General features: G+C 27.1%; 1 protein-coding gene across 1 annotated transcript; it reads left to right on the top strand.

Moving 5' to 3' along the window:
* The first annotated feature begins 2,411 nt into the window (after positions 1–2,411).
* Positions 2,412–10,046, top strand: LOC100210741 (antistasin-like). Its single transcript, XM_065788904.1, has 7 exons — positions 2,412–2,554; positions 4,587–4,733; positions 4,822–4,911; positions 4,984–5,073; positions 5,866–6,009; positions 9,652–9,721; positions 9,859–10,046. The coding sequence occupies exons 1-7, from the start codon at positions 2,443–2,445 to the stop codon at positions 9,911–9,913; spliced, it is 708 nt and encodes a 235-aa protein (XP_065644976.1). The 5' UTR covers positions 2,412–2,442; the 3' UTR covers positions 9,914–10,046.
* The last annotated feature ends 10,156 nt before the right edge of the window (positions 10,047–20,202 follow it).

Here is a 20,202-nt window from a genome sequence, read left to right as displayed (position 1 = left end):
TTACATTTTGAACTAAAATTATTATAAAAATACGAGTTTTGTATCTACAAAAATGAATGTACAATTCATTTTTGTATGTACAAAAATGAATGAACGTACTTGTGTCCACTGGAATACGGCCTAATATTTTTAAAAACTTTTTCTATTACTACAGATCATTGAGATCAAACAAAGCATTCATTGCTTAATTAGAAATTCTACTCAACTCATATCACAAATGTTGATAAAATGAACAATCCCTGTAAATTTCATCATGACGGCATTTATAGTTTTTGAGATTTTATTTATGGCGTGCTTGAAATGCGAAGTCTTGGAAAACGCAAAACAAAAAATAAATTCTTAATAAAGTGATGTTTTTAAAATTAAACTAAAAAAAAACATGAACTTTTGAAAAGTTATTTTGAAAACTACCAGGTTCAAGGTATTCCCTGCATATTTTTTTGACTTATTGCTTTTTGATAAGTGCTGAAATCATAAAAACTTAGGTTTAACCCTAAAACTTTCACTCGTCCTAAATGATGATATCTCTATTAACTTCTTGTTTATAAGTCTGTAACCGGCTAAAGTAAAGTGGTCTAGTTTCAATTTAAGTTTTTCATAAACTTAAATAATTGACTTAAACCAATAATAATATTTATGTCGTTTCAAATGCTCCCACATTAGCTTTTTTATATTTTTGTTTATGTTTTTGTATAAATAAGCTTTGACAACTTGATATAACCATTTTTTAGAATTATATATATATATATAAATCTACATATGATCAGAAACAGAATATTAGTTAGCAAATAGGACATCAATCTTAATCTGTATTTGAAACAGAAGTTCTGAAAAAGCACAAATAAAGTGCATTCCTCCGTTGCTATGCGCGATACTATGACCTTTTTTTCTCAAATTAGGATTTAAACAACAAATGTTAGACAAAAACTTATTGAGAAACATATTGTTTTTTTTTTTACAGTTTAAAAATCTGCATAAAACTTTGATCTATACTAGTTAAAAAAAAAATTTAATTTTGAAAAATTTAGAGTGTAGTTGCCCCTTAAAGCAACTATTGAAGCAATGCATCTTTTGGTATTTTTAAATTCTATTATTACTAGATAATTTCCTAAATATAAGCAGCAAAATATGGAAAATCGCCCCTCCCATTTATGTTAGTCGTTACTAATAACTCGCCAACGCAAAACCGTTGGTAACATGTATAGCTGCCACAAATTCATAGCTATTTTAATATAAAAAAACAAAAAGATTTTTAGATTTGAATGGCGAATATATTTAAAAATAGATATTGTAATGATTATAGTCTAGGTAATTTATTTTCAACGGCTTTACGTTATTATAAATAGTCGTTAAGTTGTTCTAATAACAAAAAACTAGATATTGTAATAAAAATAGTTCAGGTAATTTATTTTCAACGGACTTACGTTATTATGAATAGTTGTTCCAATCATAAATAAAAGTTGTTCCAATCATAAATGAAAATCAACAATAAAAATAGGAAGATATTGGTCATTGTTTATCTTTTTTTTTATATAAAAAGACATCAAAGATGATTTTAGACAAAATTTTAGCAAGAGATTTTAGCAAGTCTTGTTACTTGTATAAGAGAATTATTTACAGATCTGTTACAGATATGTTATGTTATATTATATATGTGTGTTATATAATATATGTGTGTTATATATATATATATATATATATATATATATATATATATATATATATATATATATATATATATATATATATATATATATATATATATATATATATATATATAGATATAGATTTATATATATATATATATATATATTTATATATATATATATATATATATATATATATATATATAGATATAGATTTATATATATATATATATATATAATATATATATATATATATATATATATATATATATATATATAGATATAGATTTATATATATATATATATATATATATATATATATATATATTATATATATATATATATTTATATATATATATATATATATATATATATATATATATATATATATATATATATATATATATATATATATATATATATATATATATATATATATATATATAATGTCTATATTATGTATCATTGATCTATTTCAAATATATTACGTATATCAGATGTTATATAAACGAATGAAATTGCTAAAAGTTAAAAAAAAGTAAAAATACTATTTATAAGAATTTAAAATTTGACTCGAATTTCGATATATAACTGTTATTTTATAATTACTTCAACAAGTTATATCAATTTATGTTTATTATTTCTATTTTATCTCGAATATAACCTATTTCGTAATTTATAAAAAGCATAAGTTTCAATTGATGATATAATAATTTCGTGTAGATTTGCATTTTTATTAATTGCTATAATCAACTAAAATAATTCCTTTTTTTTTAGAAGCACATAAAAAAAAGAAATGAAACATTTCATTTTTGCTTTGTTTTTGTTTTTCTCTATTTGCTGCACATCAATGGCACTCTCATGCAATTGTGCTTTGGTAAAATGCAAAGCTCCAGATGGATGTAAAGGTAAATACTATTTTCACTTGGATTTAAAAGTTAAAAACATTGTTTTATTTTCACATTGAGTACTTTCCCAATGTATAACACTTCGGAAAAGTATATATACATCGTATATATACAATATATCATAACATTGTATATACGGTGACTATAGCCCCGGTTTTTACGTAGGAGAGCGCAGCGCTAAACTAATTTGAATTTGAAAGACTAAGTTTAGCGCTGCACTCTCCTGCGAAAAAACCGGGATAATGGTCACCCTAATTGTAATTATACAATGTATTATAAGCACACAATGTGTTATACAATGTGTGCTTTTTGTAGACAAACCGCAGTGGTATGCTGGCTCCAGAGGTTTATGCTTAAGGGTTATGTGGGAATCCCGCATAACCCTTAAGCTTTTTATCTTAAAAGGGCCTTTTGAAAAAAAAGTATTATATTACTGTATTCTTTAAATAATCAACAAACAATTCTTTATTCACTTTTTTATGCTTTCACAAATTAAATTCTTTAATTTTCTGATTTATGGCGTTTAACTTTCAGCGCTAGTATATTAATATTTTGCAAAACAAAATGCATCAGGCAGAGTGAATAAAAAAAAAACCGATTGCTTTTACTCGGCGCTTTTTTCGAGTAATTATTTAACTATACTTGAATAAAATTTAAGCAAAACCGCTTAATTTTTTATTCACGTAAAGTTAAGCAATTTGCTCAAGAAACGTTAATTGCTCAGCTTTACGTGAATAAAAATCTCAGCGATTTTGTCAAATTTTATTTACGTGAAGCTGAACTGAGTAAAAGCAACTGCTTTTTCTATTCATCGGGCTAGCCTGATGATAGAATAGATAATAGCGCTATTATCTAGCATCGGCCTCAAAAATAATTTAAAAAAATATTTGTTATTACGCGACAAAAAATAGATTAGCCAAGATTACAAGATTAGTTTTAACGACTGTAATAAATAAAGCTAAAATATCGCGACGTTCAAATGGGAATTTGCGATTCTGAAATTACTTAATTAAGGGAAATTTAACTATTAAAAAAATTTTAATGTATTATAAAAATATTGCTCGTAAAATTAAATGCTTTCTGGGCATTTGTTTTAAATTTTTCATTTTTGTATACACATTTGATATTCGTTTTAAATGTTTTCATTTTTAAGCAATAATGTTAATGCTGTTAAAATCAGTTCTCTTTTTAACGCAAAGTAACGCTAATTAGTTTACACTAAGTTACATACTGTTATAAAACGAAACCTTAGTGTATATATTGCTGTGGCGTGCTGGTTCAAAAAGCTTGTGTAGAATTTTTCTAAAATGGATTATTTATGCGGGATTTTACCATATAAGATTGATTAAGAGTTCATTAATATATATTAATGAACTCTTAATCAATCTTATATGGTAAAATCCCGCATAAATAATCCATTTTAGAAAAATTCTACACAAGCTTTTTGAACCAGCACGCCACAGCAATATATACACTAACGGTATTCTATAAAAAAAAAATTTGCTTTGGCAAATCTATGCGATTAAAAATTGTTTGCATATAAAGCCTATCGCCTGCGGTAATTACGAATTTCCTAGCAGTATTTTCTTGTATTCAATAAAATATTGTTTGTCACGTAATGGAAACTTTATAAATGAATGATCGATAAGGTAAAAATCTAAAAGTGATCTAATCAAATTTTTACGGCGAAATGTTGTTTTTGAGTTTTTTAATCAATGGTTCTAATTTAAGGGATAAAGCCTGATAATTAATTATTACACATAAATGGAAAAGAATATGCAAAAATAAATTAAAATTTGCAAGCGAGGCTATTGTGTCTTAAAAAGCTTTTAACTAATTCTTAAAAGAATTGATCAATTATTAAGCGAAGTTCTATTTTTGTAGGAACGAAAATTTGAGAATATTTTTTATAAAAGCATTGGTATTATGTTGTTTATCAAATCGAAGATATTAAAACCAATTATATTCTCAAAGAAAAAGAGGAAATGTTCTATTTAAAAATGTATATTAGTTTATTTCTTTTCCTTAATAGCCGGAATAGTCAAAGACATTTGTGGTTGTTGTGATATTTGTGCTCAGTCCGCTGGTGAAGAATGCGGAGAGGTGATGTTTGATATTAAAAAATGCGGCGACCAGCTGGAATGCGTCAAAAAGAACAATACAGACTTAATGGGAATATGTATAAACTGTTATTCATTTTATTTCTATAAAATGTATTTTATTAAAAAAATTTCTAACAAGCGAAATAATAATAATTTTTTATGAAGGTCGACCAAAATGCGGACCAAAGTGCAAAATGTTTTGCCCAAATGGGTATGTACTTGACGGAAATGGATGCCCTACTTGTCGTTGTAATAGTAAGATATTTTTTTTTTATATGTAATGAAAAAATAAAATAAATATGATAAAAAATATTTTTTTTCTCAAAGGTCAACCAACATGTGGCCCAGTATGTATGATTTACTGTGAAAACGGAAACGTTCTTGACGAAAGAGGGTGTCCGACATGTAGTTGCTACAGTAAAAAGATGTTTCAGTATTTTAAATAAATTATCAAAATAAGCTTAAACATATATACAGCTTGATACATACGTGCATACACACATCCATACATACATACATACATACATACATACATACATACATACATACATACATACATACATACATACATACATACATACATACATACATACATACATACATACATACATACATACATACATACATACATACATACATACATACATACATACATACATACATACATACATACATACATACATACATACATACATACATACATACATACACACTTACACACATACACACATACACACATACATACATACATACATACATCCATACACACATACACACATACACACATACACACATACACACATACACACATACATACATACATACATACATACATACATACATACATACATACATACATACATACATACATACATACATACATACATACATACATACATACATACATACATACATCCATACACACATACATACATACATACATACATACATACATACATACATACATACATACATACATACATACATACATACATACATACATACATACATACATACATACATACATACATACATACATACATACATACATACATACATACATACATACATACATACATACATACATACATACATACATACATACATACATACATACATACATACATACATACGTACATACATATTAAATTGATATTGTATTAATAGAAAATATTTATATATAAATTTTTATGAAAAATATTTATATAGAAATACCAAAATGCCTGGCTAATCTATACTCAGTCAAAGATGAAACATTTAAACTAAAATGTCCAAATAATGGATGCCCATTTATCAAATGTGCTTACGGACAAGTACTTGATCAAAATGGTTGCAAGACATGTACCTGTAGAAGTAAGAAATAAAAAATAATCGTTTACTTAATTATTTAAATTTAATTTAAAATAAAATTAATTTATTAGATTTAAATAAAAGTTAATTTAATTTAATAATAAAAATTAATTTTAATGATAAGGTCATTATTAAACTCGGCAAAAGTATCATATGTTTTGTTTTTCTTAAAATTAAAAACTATTTATTCATAGAATATTTTGACAGTTTTTTATTAATTTTGTTTTGTTTTGGCAAATAAAAATTTTGACTTATTAACAAAGTTTATCCAATCGGCGCATCTAGTTTTTTTCGGAATTAAAACCACGCGTTTGTCACGATCCTGCCGTAAACCAAAAACACGTGTATATTATAGGCAGTTTTACTCAAGTTTAACTCTTGTATTTTGTGGTTTTAAAGTCAGTTTCAAATTTTGCATGCTTTTATCAGTAAGTTAATAATAATAGTTAATTTCACGAAATGAAAACCATTTTTGACACGTATTAATCTTTTTGTTTTAGAAGGTTTTAAACACGCAACAGAAACCAAGCGTAACTTTTTTCTGAGTTTTTTTTTTTTGTTGTTCATTGTTTATTTTGTTGTTTAATTTATAAACAGTTTCGAAGCAAATAAATAAAAATAAATATTGGTGGGGCAAATAGAAGACTTATTTCACCGAGCCCCATTCTCACGTAATTACAAAAACCCTAATATTTAAATGTCTATAGTTAACAAACTGTTTATTAAAAAAAAATAGAAAAGTAAAATAGATAACAATTTGTTGTCATTTAAAGAATAATTTAAAGAATCAAAATTAAGAAAAGAGTAAGATCAAGTTATTTATTTTTATTGATTTATTTAATAATAACTGTGTACATGTACAATGACAATTTACGGAGCCTAGGTAATCTAGGCTTTAACAGCCAATTTATGTTAAAAATAAGTCCGACTTTGATTTAAGTTGTTTAAGTGTTTTAGAATCTACAATGTTTTGATCTAAATTATTCCAGCTGTTAATAACACGGTTTGTTAAGAAATAGTACCTCTTTGGATTTTTAATTAATTGTCTATGAAACCTCATATTGTGACCTCTCGTATTCGAAGTTATTAAATCTGGTGGGTATTCCAATGTTAAGTTATCTATTTATTTTACAATTTTGAAAAGTTGGATTAAGTCATTACGTTCGCGTCTTTTTTCAAGAGTCATTAATTTAAAGTAGGTTAGTCTACTTTCATAGTTTTTCCCTTGAAGACATTTTGTTCGTGTTGCTTTGCGTTGTATCGATTCAATTTTTTTTTTTTATCTTGTTCTAAGTAAGGACACCACACTGAATTTGCATAGTCTAGATACGGTCTTACAAGAGAGGTGTACAACAATTTAGATGCGTTTATGTCTAAGTTTTTAAATGAATGTTTTATTATTCCTAACATTTTATTAGCTTTACCAGACGCATAACTAACTTGACTAGACCATTTTAAGTCGTTTGAAATCATAATTCCTAAATATTTTTCAATTTGTGTTTCTGGTAGTTCAACTGTATTTAGCACTGAATCATACATTGTGTATATATGCCTAGTTTTTTCGCTACCTATGTGCATGCGTTTACATTTGCTGACATTAAATTTTAATAGCCATAATTGTGACCATGTCATTAATTTGTTTAGATCTGTTTGAGCCTTTTCTATATCAGAAAATGATCTAATTATGTTAATTAGTTTAATATCATCAGCATACATTTTACAGTTCGTTGATAACTCATTCGGTAAGTCGTTTATATAAACAATAAGCATAAACGGACCCAAGACAGACCCTTGCGGTACTCCACTTGTAACTGCAGACCAATTTGAAAATCCGCCGTTGCAGACGACACGTTGCACTCTGTTACTTACGAAATTTTTGCACCATCTAACTGCTTTTTTGTTAAATCCATAACTTTTTAGTTTAAGACACAATCTGTTGTGAGGCACGGAATCGAAAGCTTTTTTCATATCTAGGGAAATGATATCTTCTTGTAAATTATCTTCCATTGCTTGAGTTATTAGATCCATAGATTCTATAAGGTTTGTACAACAGTTTTTTTTTTAGAAAATCCATGTTGTTCTTTAGTCAAGAGATTGTTATTTTCTAAGTGCGACATAAATGTAGCTTTTAAGATACGTTCCATTACTTTACTTATAACTGAAGTAAGTGATACTGGTCGATAACTTGGTGGTTCCGATTTATCTCCATTTTTAAATCATGGTGTTATATTAGCATTTAACCACATCGATGGAATTATTCCAGTGTCATACGATTTATTAAAAATAAGTGATAAAGGAAGTGAGAACGCATCTGCGCAACACTTTAAAAGAAATGGGTGAACTCCATCTACTCCTGTACATTTATTTGGATTTAGTGACTTCAGGATTATATAAACTCTGTCCGGTGAAAATGTAGGGTCATCACAAATAATGTTTGTCCTATTTTTAAAGAATGGCATATTGTCACTAATTTCATTGGTGAAAACAGAGCTAAAATAGTTATTTCAGGAATGCGCTATTGATAAATAATTTGTTTCAAGTTTGCCGTTTACATTTAATGCGTTAATTCCTTCTTTAACTTTTGATTTTTTGTTTATATACGCATAAATTGCTTTTGGGTTTTTTATAACGTTTAAGGCGATGATTTTTTTTCATATAATTTAATTTGGTTCTTAATTTATTTATTTTTTTACTTTATTTCTAATTGATTTGTATTCTAATACATTAGTTAGTAAGAAAAAATTAATAAGATATTATCATTTGCTTAAAACTTAAAAATTTAAACTAAGATTTAAAAAGAAAAAAGTAAATAAATTAATATACACCATAGAAATAACCTAAATATACTAGTATACTTCATAGAAATAATGTAAATAAATTAGCAAACGCCACGAAGGAAATGCCATAATCAAGGTAATAAAAAAAAAATGTTGATACACTCAGTGACATATTTTTTGTATTAATTATATGTTGTATTTGAGTTTTAACTAAAAAAAGTCATTTAAAATCGGATATATTAAAATCCATAAGTAAGAATGCCTGTTTTGATTCATTTTTAAACTGCTCTATACTAGTTTTATGTGTATTTGGGAAACATTTTTTGTGTATTTACAATCTTGGGTAGGTAGTTGGCTGGGTAGTTGACTAATCGAATAGCAATAGTAATAGTTATATATATATATATATATATATATATATATATATATATATATATATATATATATATATATATATATATATTTATATATGTATATATTTGTTGTTGTTTTTATTGATGTTTTGTAAAGTACAGAATCAAGTTTACTAAATTAGTAATTTTTTATACTTTAATGTATAGACTTTAGTCTATAGAGTTTTTAGTAGAATATATTTTATGAACAAACCCAGACCATTAAAAAATTTGTTTAAATTGGATGAGATTTTATTAAACCGTTTTTAGTAAACCGTTTGTTTACCCATGTAGAAAAAACAAGTGTTAGGCAAAATCAGGCAGTTTTTATTCTTCATGATATGAAAGTCTTTTGAATACTTTGTCAGCGTGAAATTTTAGTTGTTTTATAAATATTATAAGTTAATATTAGTTTACTAATGTAATGATTAGTTCACATTTGTAATTTTAGTAAATAATTTCATATTTTTATTTAGCTTTACCTGCTTCGTGCACCAAAGATGGATGTTGTAAAGAACATACCCGTTTTTGCAACAAAAACAACAAGTAAATTAAAGTTTTCAAAATAATAATTCTGTGAAAGTTAAAAAATAATTATTTTTTACTAATGAATTTATGATTTTATTTTTAAAATCCTTTTAAGCATCTGTTTAACTAATTTAATATTTTAAACTAATTTTCAGTTGTTGTATCCACGATTCAACATGCTTTTCAAAACCCGGTTGGTACAGAAGCTAGTCGGTATGACGATTTTCAAACGCATAATTTTTTGGGAAATGGTATAAATCACAAGTGTTAAAACCATATTTTTCTATATGTAAAAAAAAGAAAGGTATATAATAATAAAAAATTCCTCTTTTTTTTGTATAAATCAATATCGTTACTTAGAAAAGTTCAAGCGCAAAGTAATTGAACCTCCTAAATTATTTAACATCGTAAATAATATGCATTGTGCAAATTCTTCCGAATGCCACAAGCCGTTTCTGAAAATATAATGAAGAGTTGTTACACATCTGTGTAACGCTAGATTTGTAAAGCACGATAGATTTAAAGCACGCTCGGTTTTAGTTATTAAAACCCACAAAAATCTTGCGCGCTAGTGTTTTTAAGTAATCAACCAACCAAACCAGGGTAATTACCAAACAAAAACTAGACCTTTTCTAGAGCAATGAAAAACTTTATTTGGTAACTAAAATAATGTATAATAATGATAGCTATTACCTCTGTTTGATATAAAGCTTAATCGACAAAGAAAAAATATAGATGACCATCTTCAATATTTTTTCTTTGTTGATTATGCTTTATAGAAGCTACTTTGATTCCCTTTTTACTAAGAATGTTTTCTTGATCTTTCATTAAACTCAAAAGCGGAGAACTAAAATGTTATTATTGCACATCTTAGTAGATATTCATAACGAAGACTATCAGGTACTTGTAACAAAAAAAGGTAAACAAAAATCACAAATTGACATTAACCATGAGCAGTCGTAGCGCTGTGGTTAGCGCGCTTTCCTCAGAAACAAGCGACCCGTGGTTCAGCGCTACTTCTGGGCAAGTTTAATAACATTTGCAAGGGAGGAGGCGTGAATCTCCTTTCAAACTTTGCTCCACGGTGCTCTGTGATTAGACCGTAACGACTTCTTGGGGCACCTAAAATAACGAAAAAAAAAAAGTGAAACGTGAAGAACTTTAAATAACACCAGAGCTAATTATGACAAATAGAATACTTTTGTGATCATAATTAATATAAACTGTTACGCAACTGTCTCAAATCTTTACGCATAGATTTGAGACAATTAGGGGTATTAGAAGATATTGTAAAGCTTGTAAAAAGTGAAGAAATAAATAAAACTAGAGCAGCTTCAATAGAGAGTGGAAAGCTGAAAAACAACTTTTAAAATATATCAAATAGACAAAAGATTATATAATTGAAATTTCAATTAGACAAAATATTATATAATTGAATTTTCAATTGGACATAAGATTATATAACTGACTCCCTTTACCCACAAAGCACCACTTCATGGTCAAAATGGGAGTCGTGGTGGCATTTCGATGGCAAGCAAGCGTTTTGCAAATACTAACAATCCAGGATGTCCAGACTATGAAAATAGTAAACGAAGTTCAAATATAATTTTTTTTGTAAAAAATATTACTGTATTTAGATGCAATGATGCAGTTTCTTCTAGGTCAGGGTTTTCGATGGTGTGAACCTTTGATTGAAGAAGTGCTTAGAACACCAGATGACGCTCCAGAAAGTTTTGTAGTAGATGCTGGTATTGAGCATCCAGAGGAATTTAGCAACTTCCATAATGACTACTCTCTTGTTCCAGAAAAGATGATAGTTAAAGAAGAATGACTGAGTGAATATCAGAAATAAATGTCTATAAAAATAGACGTTTACCAAATTTACCAAATGTTAAAAATACTCCCCAAATTTCAACGCAAAGAAAAAAACATTCTTTTTTTTTTTTCAAGTTCCGTGTTTTATAATATATATAAAAATGGCAAGGACGAGAAGAAGACAGATTTGCCTTATCACCAAGTCCCTCGTTTTTTCTAGACATTTATATAAATATATTGTAACTAAAATTAAAAATTAAAAATGAGAGAAAAAAGCAAAATGTTTCAAAGAAGTTAATATAAAATGCAAAACAGTTAAAGTCTTTCAAAGTTGTTTTTAATTAAAGTTAATGAACACTAACATGAAGATTAACTTCAGTCATGCAATGATATATTGATATATAATGCTATATATATTCAAATTTTAAAGTTATTCATTAAATTAAAACTTTAATAAATCATTCAAGAAAACCAAAACCAACAGCATAAAAAGAAAACATGAAAAATTAAAACATAAAGGTTAATTTATAATCAGAAGGCACTATATATACATATATATATATATATATATATATATATATATATATATATATATATATATATATATATATATATATATATATATATATATATATATATATATATGTAAATATATATATATATATATATATATATATATATATATATATATATATATATATATATATATATATATATATATATATATATATATATGTAAATATATATATATACACATATACATATATGTATATATACACATGCATACACACACATATATACATATATACACCTGGTCCTATCATAGATCCTTGAGAAACGCCGCATTAACATATTGTTAGTTATTTCATTGCCTAATGAAATATATTGTTTTTTATTAGATAAGTAGCTTTTAAGTCAAGCTATGTTTATATTTTTGATTGCGTTGTTTTCTAATTTTTTAATTAAAATGCTATGATCAACAGTGTCGAACGCCTTACTAAGATCTATGAAAATTCCTAAAGTTACCTTGCTTTTGTCAAAACCTTGAAAAATAATCTGAATGAGATGAAGAATTGCATGATCAGTAGAATGTCCTGTTCTGAAGCCAAATTGTTTGTTATAAAGAATTTTTTTTTTTTCTAAAAATGAGTATAATTTGTTTTACATTTAAGTCTCGTTCTACTTCTCGCGAGAATTTTCTATTTCTCATTTCCCACGAGAAGTCATATTTCTCACAAGAAACGAGAACGAGACGAGATCTCGCTCATGGTTGATGGAAACAAAAGATATTTTTAAAAATAAGAAAATAATTTCTGAACACTACGATTTCAGTGGATATCCGAAAGATCATCCATGCTTTAATGAGACCAATTAAAATGTTGTTGGTAAATTCAAGGATAAATCAAATGGTCGATTAATTCAAGAATTTATCGCTTTACGACCCAAGATGTACTTTTTTCTCAAAGCTAATAATTATAACAAAAACTAGCAAAAAAAGTTGTTAAAAAAGATCTAAAGCATGAAACATATAAACAGTGTCTCAACATTCAGATTGAACTGAAACATATACATACGAGCAAGAAAAAATGTCTCTAAGCCCTCTTGATTCTAAGCGACGAATTGCTCCTAATGGAGTTACAGTTTTTGCCGTATGGTCATAAACTTATATCAGTTCTTCCAGACGGAACAAGTTGTAACTCTTTACAAACGAATTATCTATTCGATCTACTAACAAGACGATAAAAGGGCTGGTTTACCTCTTTGTTGCACAACTGAATCAATAGAATAAGTCTTTAAAGACCAAATTGACTCAGAAGCCCTAATTTGACCCCCTTCTAGCTCACCTGGAGCATACAACTAATAAACTTTTACACTAGGAAAAACTACAATTTTTTTTCTTGCAGCAGGCATTAATGGGGCTAAATATGCTTTTTTCATTTTAATTTGCATCTATTGGTTTTTCCTCATATAAGCGTGTAGTTTGACTTTTAATTGATTTTATGAAAGCAGATAAACCTTTTACCCATGCAACTGATTTTATAGTCATTAGCAACTCTTGACCATACCGGCAACTTAAAAGTTTTTCAGCGAGTGTGCGATTATAGCGTTCACCGATGTACTGCTCTTTATGATTTCCAGCTGCAGCTCGCCTGATCTGGACTTTATTCCTTTCAATAAGTTTTGTTTTTGCTCCTTTAAATTCACATCGAGCATTAACTTAGATAAGATTGGACCACGCTTACATATTTTAGCGAGAGCTTCTGAAACATTAGCAGTTTTTAAGAGGCTCAGCGTCTTTGAAGCGGCTTGCTACGTAAACAACTAATAATGCATGTTTATTGGTTTATTGACCAACATTGTCATGAGGGAGATAAATTAGATCAGCTTTGTGGACTTTTTTAGGATGAGTTTTGTTAACCATCTCTTTTTGTATATAGGTAAGGGCAGGTAAATAAATTTGCCGTATTGCTTGCTTTTTAAGCCGTTCACCAGCTTCTTTGTTAGAAACTTTTGCTTCAGCTGCAAGTTTTTTAATAGCAGCAAGACCATGCAATATTCTTTTAAGCTATAGTAAATCTTAGAAAGCTCCATTATAAACTTATAGTTAGAAAGACGTGTCTAAAATATAAAAATGAAAAGGTTATTAAAAAATACAAAAAGCAAACGCCTTAGCTACCTTAGCTAAAGATAACAAAAAAGATTTTGATAAGTATGTTAGCGAGTTGTGTGGTAAAAAAAGATCACAACTCCGTGCAAGATTTGCATAAGTTACTTGTTATATAAATTTGTATGTGTCTTACTTTGATTCAGAAATAATAGACATTTCTAATAAAATTATTTTGATGACTGAATCATTTTTTATTAAGAAAAGAGCAAACATTTATAAAGCTATAAAAAAATTTAGATCAGCCTTTAAGATTCGCAGTGAAAATATTATATATATTATATTTTATCAAATTCAATATATCTTTCAATATCTTGTTATATCTTGATAATGAGCAAAAATATGCTTCAATTTTTCAATCGCTTCTTGAGCTTTATTATAATCCATCTTTATCTACAAGTACACACTTGTTCAATAAGTGATTTTGCAGTTTTAAGATATTTTTTTACTATTTCAGAGAGACGTTTATATTTAGTTGTCCACTCAGTAGTTTCAACATGAGCACCATCATTAAGAGCAAGGCATGAATATCTAACATATGGGTGTATAGCGGTAGAAAAAAATTTTTGTTTTTTTTTCTCACAGCTAAAGTTATATAGCTATAATCCCGCTTACATTTTTCATCAGTCAAATATTGTACAATTTCTAATGACTTAATATGCACAGCTTTTTTAAAAGCCTCAATTTGCCTAGTATAATTAAATTTTTTACTTGGATGAACTTTACAACTTCAAGCTGGTTATACCTAATTGCTTCATGCAGCAGTAAAAAGCACAGTGGTTTTTTTCTGCTGCATGGCATGCAGCAGTAAAAAACCACCATGGATTGATCAATGCAGCTCTTTTTGCTGTAGGCCAGCAAGGTTACCAAACTGAAATGAAAAAAAACGCTGCTATAAATGCATATGGTACCGCTCTTGGTGTGAACGCTGATCCTGTTTTTTTATCGATCATCCCTGAACCCTTGTTTACCTATGTTGCTCCTGAGCTTATTGCCTTAGCAAGATATTATGCTCTTGTTGCTTCAATCTTTGGAATTAGTGTTCTAGCTACATTTATGCTCAAGTAAATAAATGTAACTATACTTTTTAGCAGTAAATCAACGTGCTCATTAAAAAAATAAAAAAATTTTAAAAAATTCTTAAAATAAAAAAAAAACTTTTTAAATAAAAAAAATTTTAAAAATTAAAAAAACTGTCAGCTTTATGTGACATCTGGCTGGATTGCGTTAGGCTGACTTTTTGTAGTTTATCTTAAAAACGTTTACTTTTTGGTAACGTATCAACATATTAATCCTGTATTATGTTCATTGCTTGGTTGATAAAAATCTTTAAGTTCTGGTTGTGGGGGTAATTTATCCCCTATGGTTAAAACTAAGAAATTATTCTAACTAACGTTCTCAATTTTGTTTTCTAGATATTTCCTGTATATATATATATGAATGGCGATGTACTCGACGAGTCATCTAACCTTCATCTAATTGGATTAACTCTTACCTACGATCTTTCTTGGAAACCGTATATCAAGTTCATTGCAAAATTAGCATCTGCTTAGGTTATATCTCTTTATTGTGCTCGTCACTTTTTTACTTTGGATTCTATTCTTTTTCTCTATAAATCTCAAATCCGTCCTTTTATCAAATACTGTTTCCATATCTGGGGCGGATCTTCAAATGATGTCCTTTCTCTTTTTGACAAGGTGCAAAAACGCGATGTAAACATAGTTGAACCTGTTCTTGCAGCCAACCTTCAACCATTATCACATTGTCGTAATGCTTCTCTTTCTCTTTTTTACAAATATTATAACTGGCACTGCCCTAACGAGCTCGCGTCTATGGGCCATACACTAAAATTCATTTTCGTATTACTCGTCATTCAATTAAGTTTCATACTTTTTCTGTAACTTTTCCTAAGCGCTCCAAAAACTCTTATTCGTCTAGGTTTTTTTCTCAATCATTATTTCTTTGGAATTCACTTCCTTCATCTTGCTTTGCTGAATTATATAATTTGCAATCTTTTGAATCGTTTGTCAATCGTTATCATGCTCTTTAAACTTCTTCTTTTCTCTTCCAGTAACTTCCAACTCTAATAGTGGTTGCTCTAATAGGAATTTTTTGTTGTTTGATTTATTATTTCACGCGACCTTTAAAACACGTTTAAAATACGTCTTTTCATAGCTGAAAACGGCGCTCTGCGCATGCGCAAATATGCTTGAATATGTAATATTTCAAGATTTTCTACGAACTTTTACGACTGTAAAGAAACTTTTTAAAGCTCATATATTTTACATATATATATATATATATATATATATATATATATATATATATATATATATATATATATATATATATATATATATATATATATATATATATATATATATATATATATATATATATATATATATATATATATATATATATATATATATATATATATATATATATGTATAGATATATATATACATATATACACACACATATATATATATATATATATATATATATATATATATATATGTATACATTTATATATACATATATATATACATATATATAGATATATAGATATATATATATATATATATATATATATATATATATATGTATATATATATATATATATATATATATATATATATATATATATATATATATATATATATATATATATATATATATATATATATATATATATGTATATATATACATATCCAAAATTTCTTTTTAGCATAAAAAATGTAGGTATTTTAATAAACAAGTCAAACTTTTTAATTAATAAAACCGTTTTATTAATTAAAAAGTTTTTAATTAATAAAACACTTTCGGTTAATAAAAAAAATGCATAGAAAGTTATAACTAAATAGAAAGTGTCAATTGGACATGGTTGACCTGTTTGTTCATACCAGGTTAAAATCATTCTATAAACATACTTTCTTTAAGTTTTAATTCGAACTTATTAGATGCTGAATCTAAAACGGAAAAACACTTTTCATTTAATTGCATAAAACAATTTTCATTATCATGGAGATGTTTATATATCCGAGATAATCAAGTGTTTAAAGTAAGACCAGGTCTCTCCATCTCAGACACTAATTGCGAAGTCTTTACTATTGAGATAACGGGTAATAAATCAAAAAATATTATAATTTCTACTTGCTATAGACCTCCAGAAGGTGATTTAACTAAATTTTCAAATTTTTAAAATTAAATTTTTCTTAAAATAAATGACAAGGGAAAAAATATTTTCTTTTTAAGAGATTTAAATATTAACAGTTTAAACTACAAAGAAAACGCGGTTACTAAACTCTTTTTTGATAATCTGTTTCAATTATGTATCCTTCCAATCATCAACAAACCTACTCGGATAACCCCAACCTCCGTCTCTGCAATAGACAATATATTAACAAATACATTTCTCGAAACTTTTTTAAGAACAGGAATTATCAAAACCGATTTATTAGACCATTTTCCTATTTATTTTTCATTATCTCAAGATTTAAGAACCTATAACAATCCTAAAACTAAAGTATATAAAAGAAAACTCAAACAGTTCTCTATTAAAAATTTTAAAGACTCGCTATCGGTAGTAAATTAGATGAAGTGTATCAAGAATGTAACCTTGGACACACAAGTTCCGCATACAATTTATTTGTAAATATTTTTCTAGATAACTACAATAAACATTTTCCTGTTGAAGAGAAAGAAATAAAGCTAAAGTATCTAAACTGCACATGGATAACTAAGGGGATTAGAAAATCATCAAAAACAAAGCAAAGACTCTATATCAAGTATTTAAAAAACAGAAACGAAACTAACTTAACAACATTTAAGGAATAAAAAATCTATTTGAAAAAATTAGAAAAAATTCAAAAAAAGTATATTATTCAAAACAACTACAAAAAAGCAAAAGTGATATTAAAAAAACCTGGAACATATTGAAAGATATAATAGGTAAAAACTATACTAAATCAAATAAATTACCCGATAAAATTATCGTTAACGAAACTGAATATATCGACAAAACTCCTATTGCTGAAAACTTCAATAGCTTTTTGCAAACATAGGCCCTAATATGGCTTCAAAAATTCAATGCCCTGATATCTCCTTCGAAACCTATATCACAAACCAACATTTCTGTTTAAAATTTTTCTCTGAACTAAACCATGAAGAACTAGAAATTGCAAAAAACTCGCTTAAGACGAATAAGGCCCCTGGGATAGACGACATTTGTAGCTATATAGTTGTAAATGTGTTTCCGGAGATAAAACAACCAATCTATGAAATTTTTAAATCTTCAATTATTACAGGATCCGTACCGAATAAATTAAAAATAGCTAAGGTAATACCAATATTAAAAACCGGTGATGCATTAACACTAAATAACTACAGACCTATCTCAGTGCTACCTGTATTTTCAAAACTTTTAGAGAGAGTAATATACAATAAACTGTATAAATATCTAACAAATAACACAATCCTAGATGAAAAACAGTTTGGCTTCCAAAAGCAACATTTAACCAAACACGCAATTCTTGATCTTATAAATAATATAAATGACTCCTTTGAAAAAAAAAAAATACGTCCTTGGAGTCTTTGTTGATTTATCTAAGAGATTTGACACGGTAGATCACGCTATCTTAATTAGGAAAATGGAAAAATATGGGATAAATGGTGTTGCACTAAACTGGTGTCCCCCAAGGTTCCATTCTTGCACCTCTTTTGTTTTTAATATACATAAACGATCTTCCTAAAGCCTCAAGTAAATTAGATTTCATAATGTTCGCGGACGACACCAATTTATTTTATGCATCCTCATCAATTACAGAACTTTATGAAACTACAAATACTGAACTTGAAAAAATAAACAGTTGGTTAAAATCTAACAAATTATCGTTAAACACAGAAAAAACCAAATACATTCTTTTTCATTCTAACCTTAAAAAAATACCACCCGATTTACCTTCGCTAAATATAGATACAAAGAAATAGAGAGAACCCAAGCAACTAAGTTTCTTGGGATACTTATTGATGAGAACATCTCATGGAAATCACATATAGATATATTAAATACCAAAATATCAAAAAACATTGGTATCCTCTACAAAGCTAGTTCTATACTGTCTCCTGATAATTTAAAGTTTCTATACTTCTCGTTTATACAAAGCGACTACATATACACTAATGTTGCATGGGCGAGCACTCATAGATCCAAACTAACCACACTATATAGAAAACAAAATCATGCTGCAAGAATAGTTTTTAATAAGGATAGACTCTCGCATGTTGAGCCACTTTTAAAAAATTTAAAAGCATTAAATGTATATCAAATCAATATATTCCAAAATTTGTTATTTATGCTCAAATATAAACTTGGACTTGTTCCTTCTTACTTTTTAAAGAATTTTTTCCAAAATAGCAAAAATAGATACCATACCAGAGGAACGGGAAACTTCAACGTACCTTTTAAAAAAACAAATCTCTCGCACTTTTCCATTTCGTAACGTGGTCCTTATCTATATAATAAATTAATATCAAAAAATACTCAACTGGAAAAATCGAATAACTTAAATACTCTGAAAACGTTATTAAAAGATTTCATTTTAAACACTAACAACTTTATGAACTTTTATTAACCCAAAAACATTTCAAACTATGTATAAAACTAACTTTGTTCCGTAACTAATGTAAACTCTAATAACTCAAAAAACTCTAAATAACCCAAAAAACTCTAAATAACTCAAAAACAACAGCAATAACAAAAACACAAAAGCAAATAATAGGCTTATTTATCAACACTCGAACGACTATATATTACCTATTTAGCAATTTACCTATTTAGCAAATCGTCTACCTACTTATATTAATGTGTATTGAAATAAAACTAAAAACTTCTTTTCGTCTGCATTCTTTGTCTTTTGCATTTTGGATTTTTATTCTCATTCTGCCGAAAACCGATAACATTTTTTTGTTTTTTTAAAAAAAAAAAAATTTTTTTAAATAAAACCATCCAAAAATA

This window comes from Hydra vulgaris, chromosome 01 (assembly GCF_038396675.1).
Source record: "Hydra vulgaris chromosome 01, alternate assembly HydraT2T_AEP".
NCBI lineage: Eukaryota > Metazoa > Cnidaria > Hydrozoa > Anthoathecata > Hydridae > Hydra > Hydra vulgaris.
The sequence above is the reverse complement of the archived record's forward strand: the minus strand, read 5'-3'. Positions and strand labels throughout refer to the sequence as shown.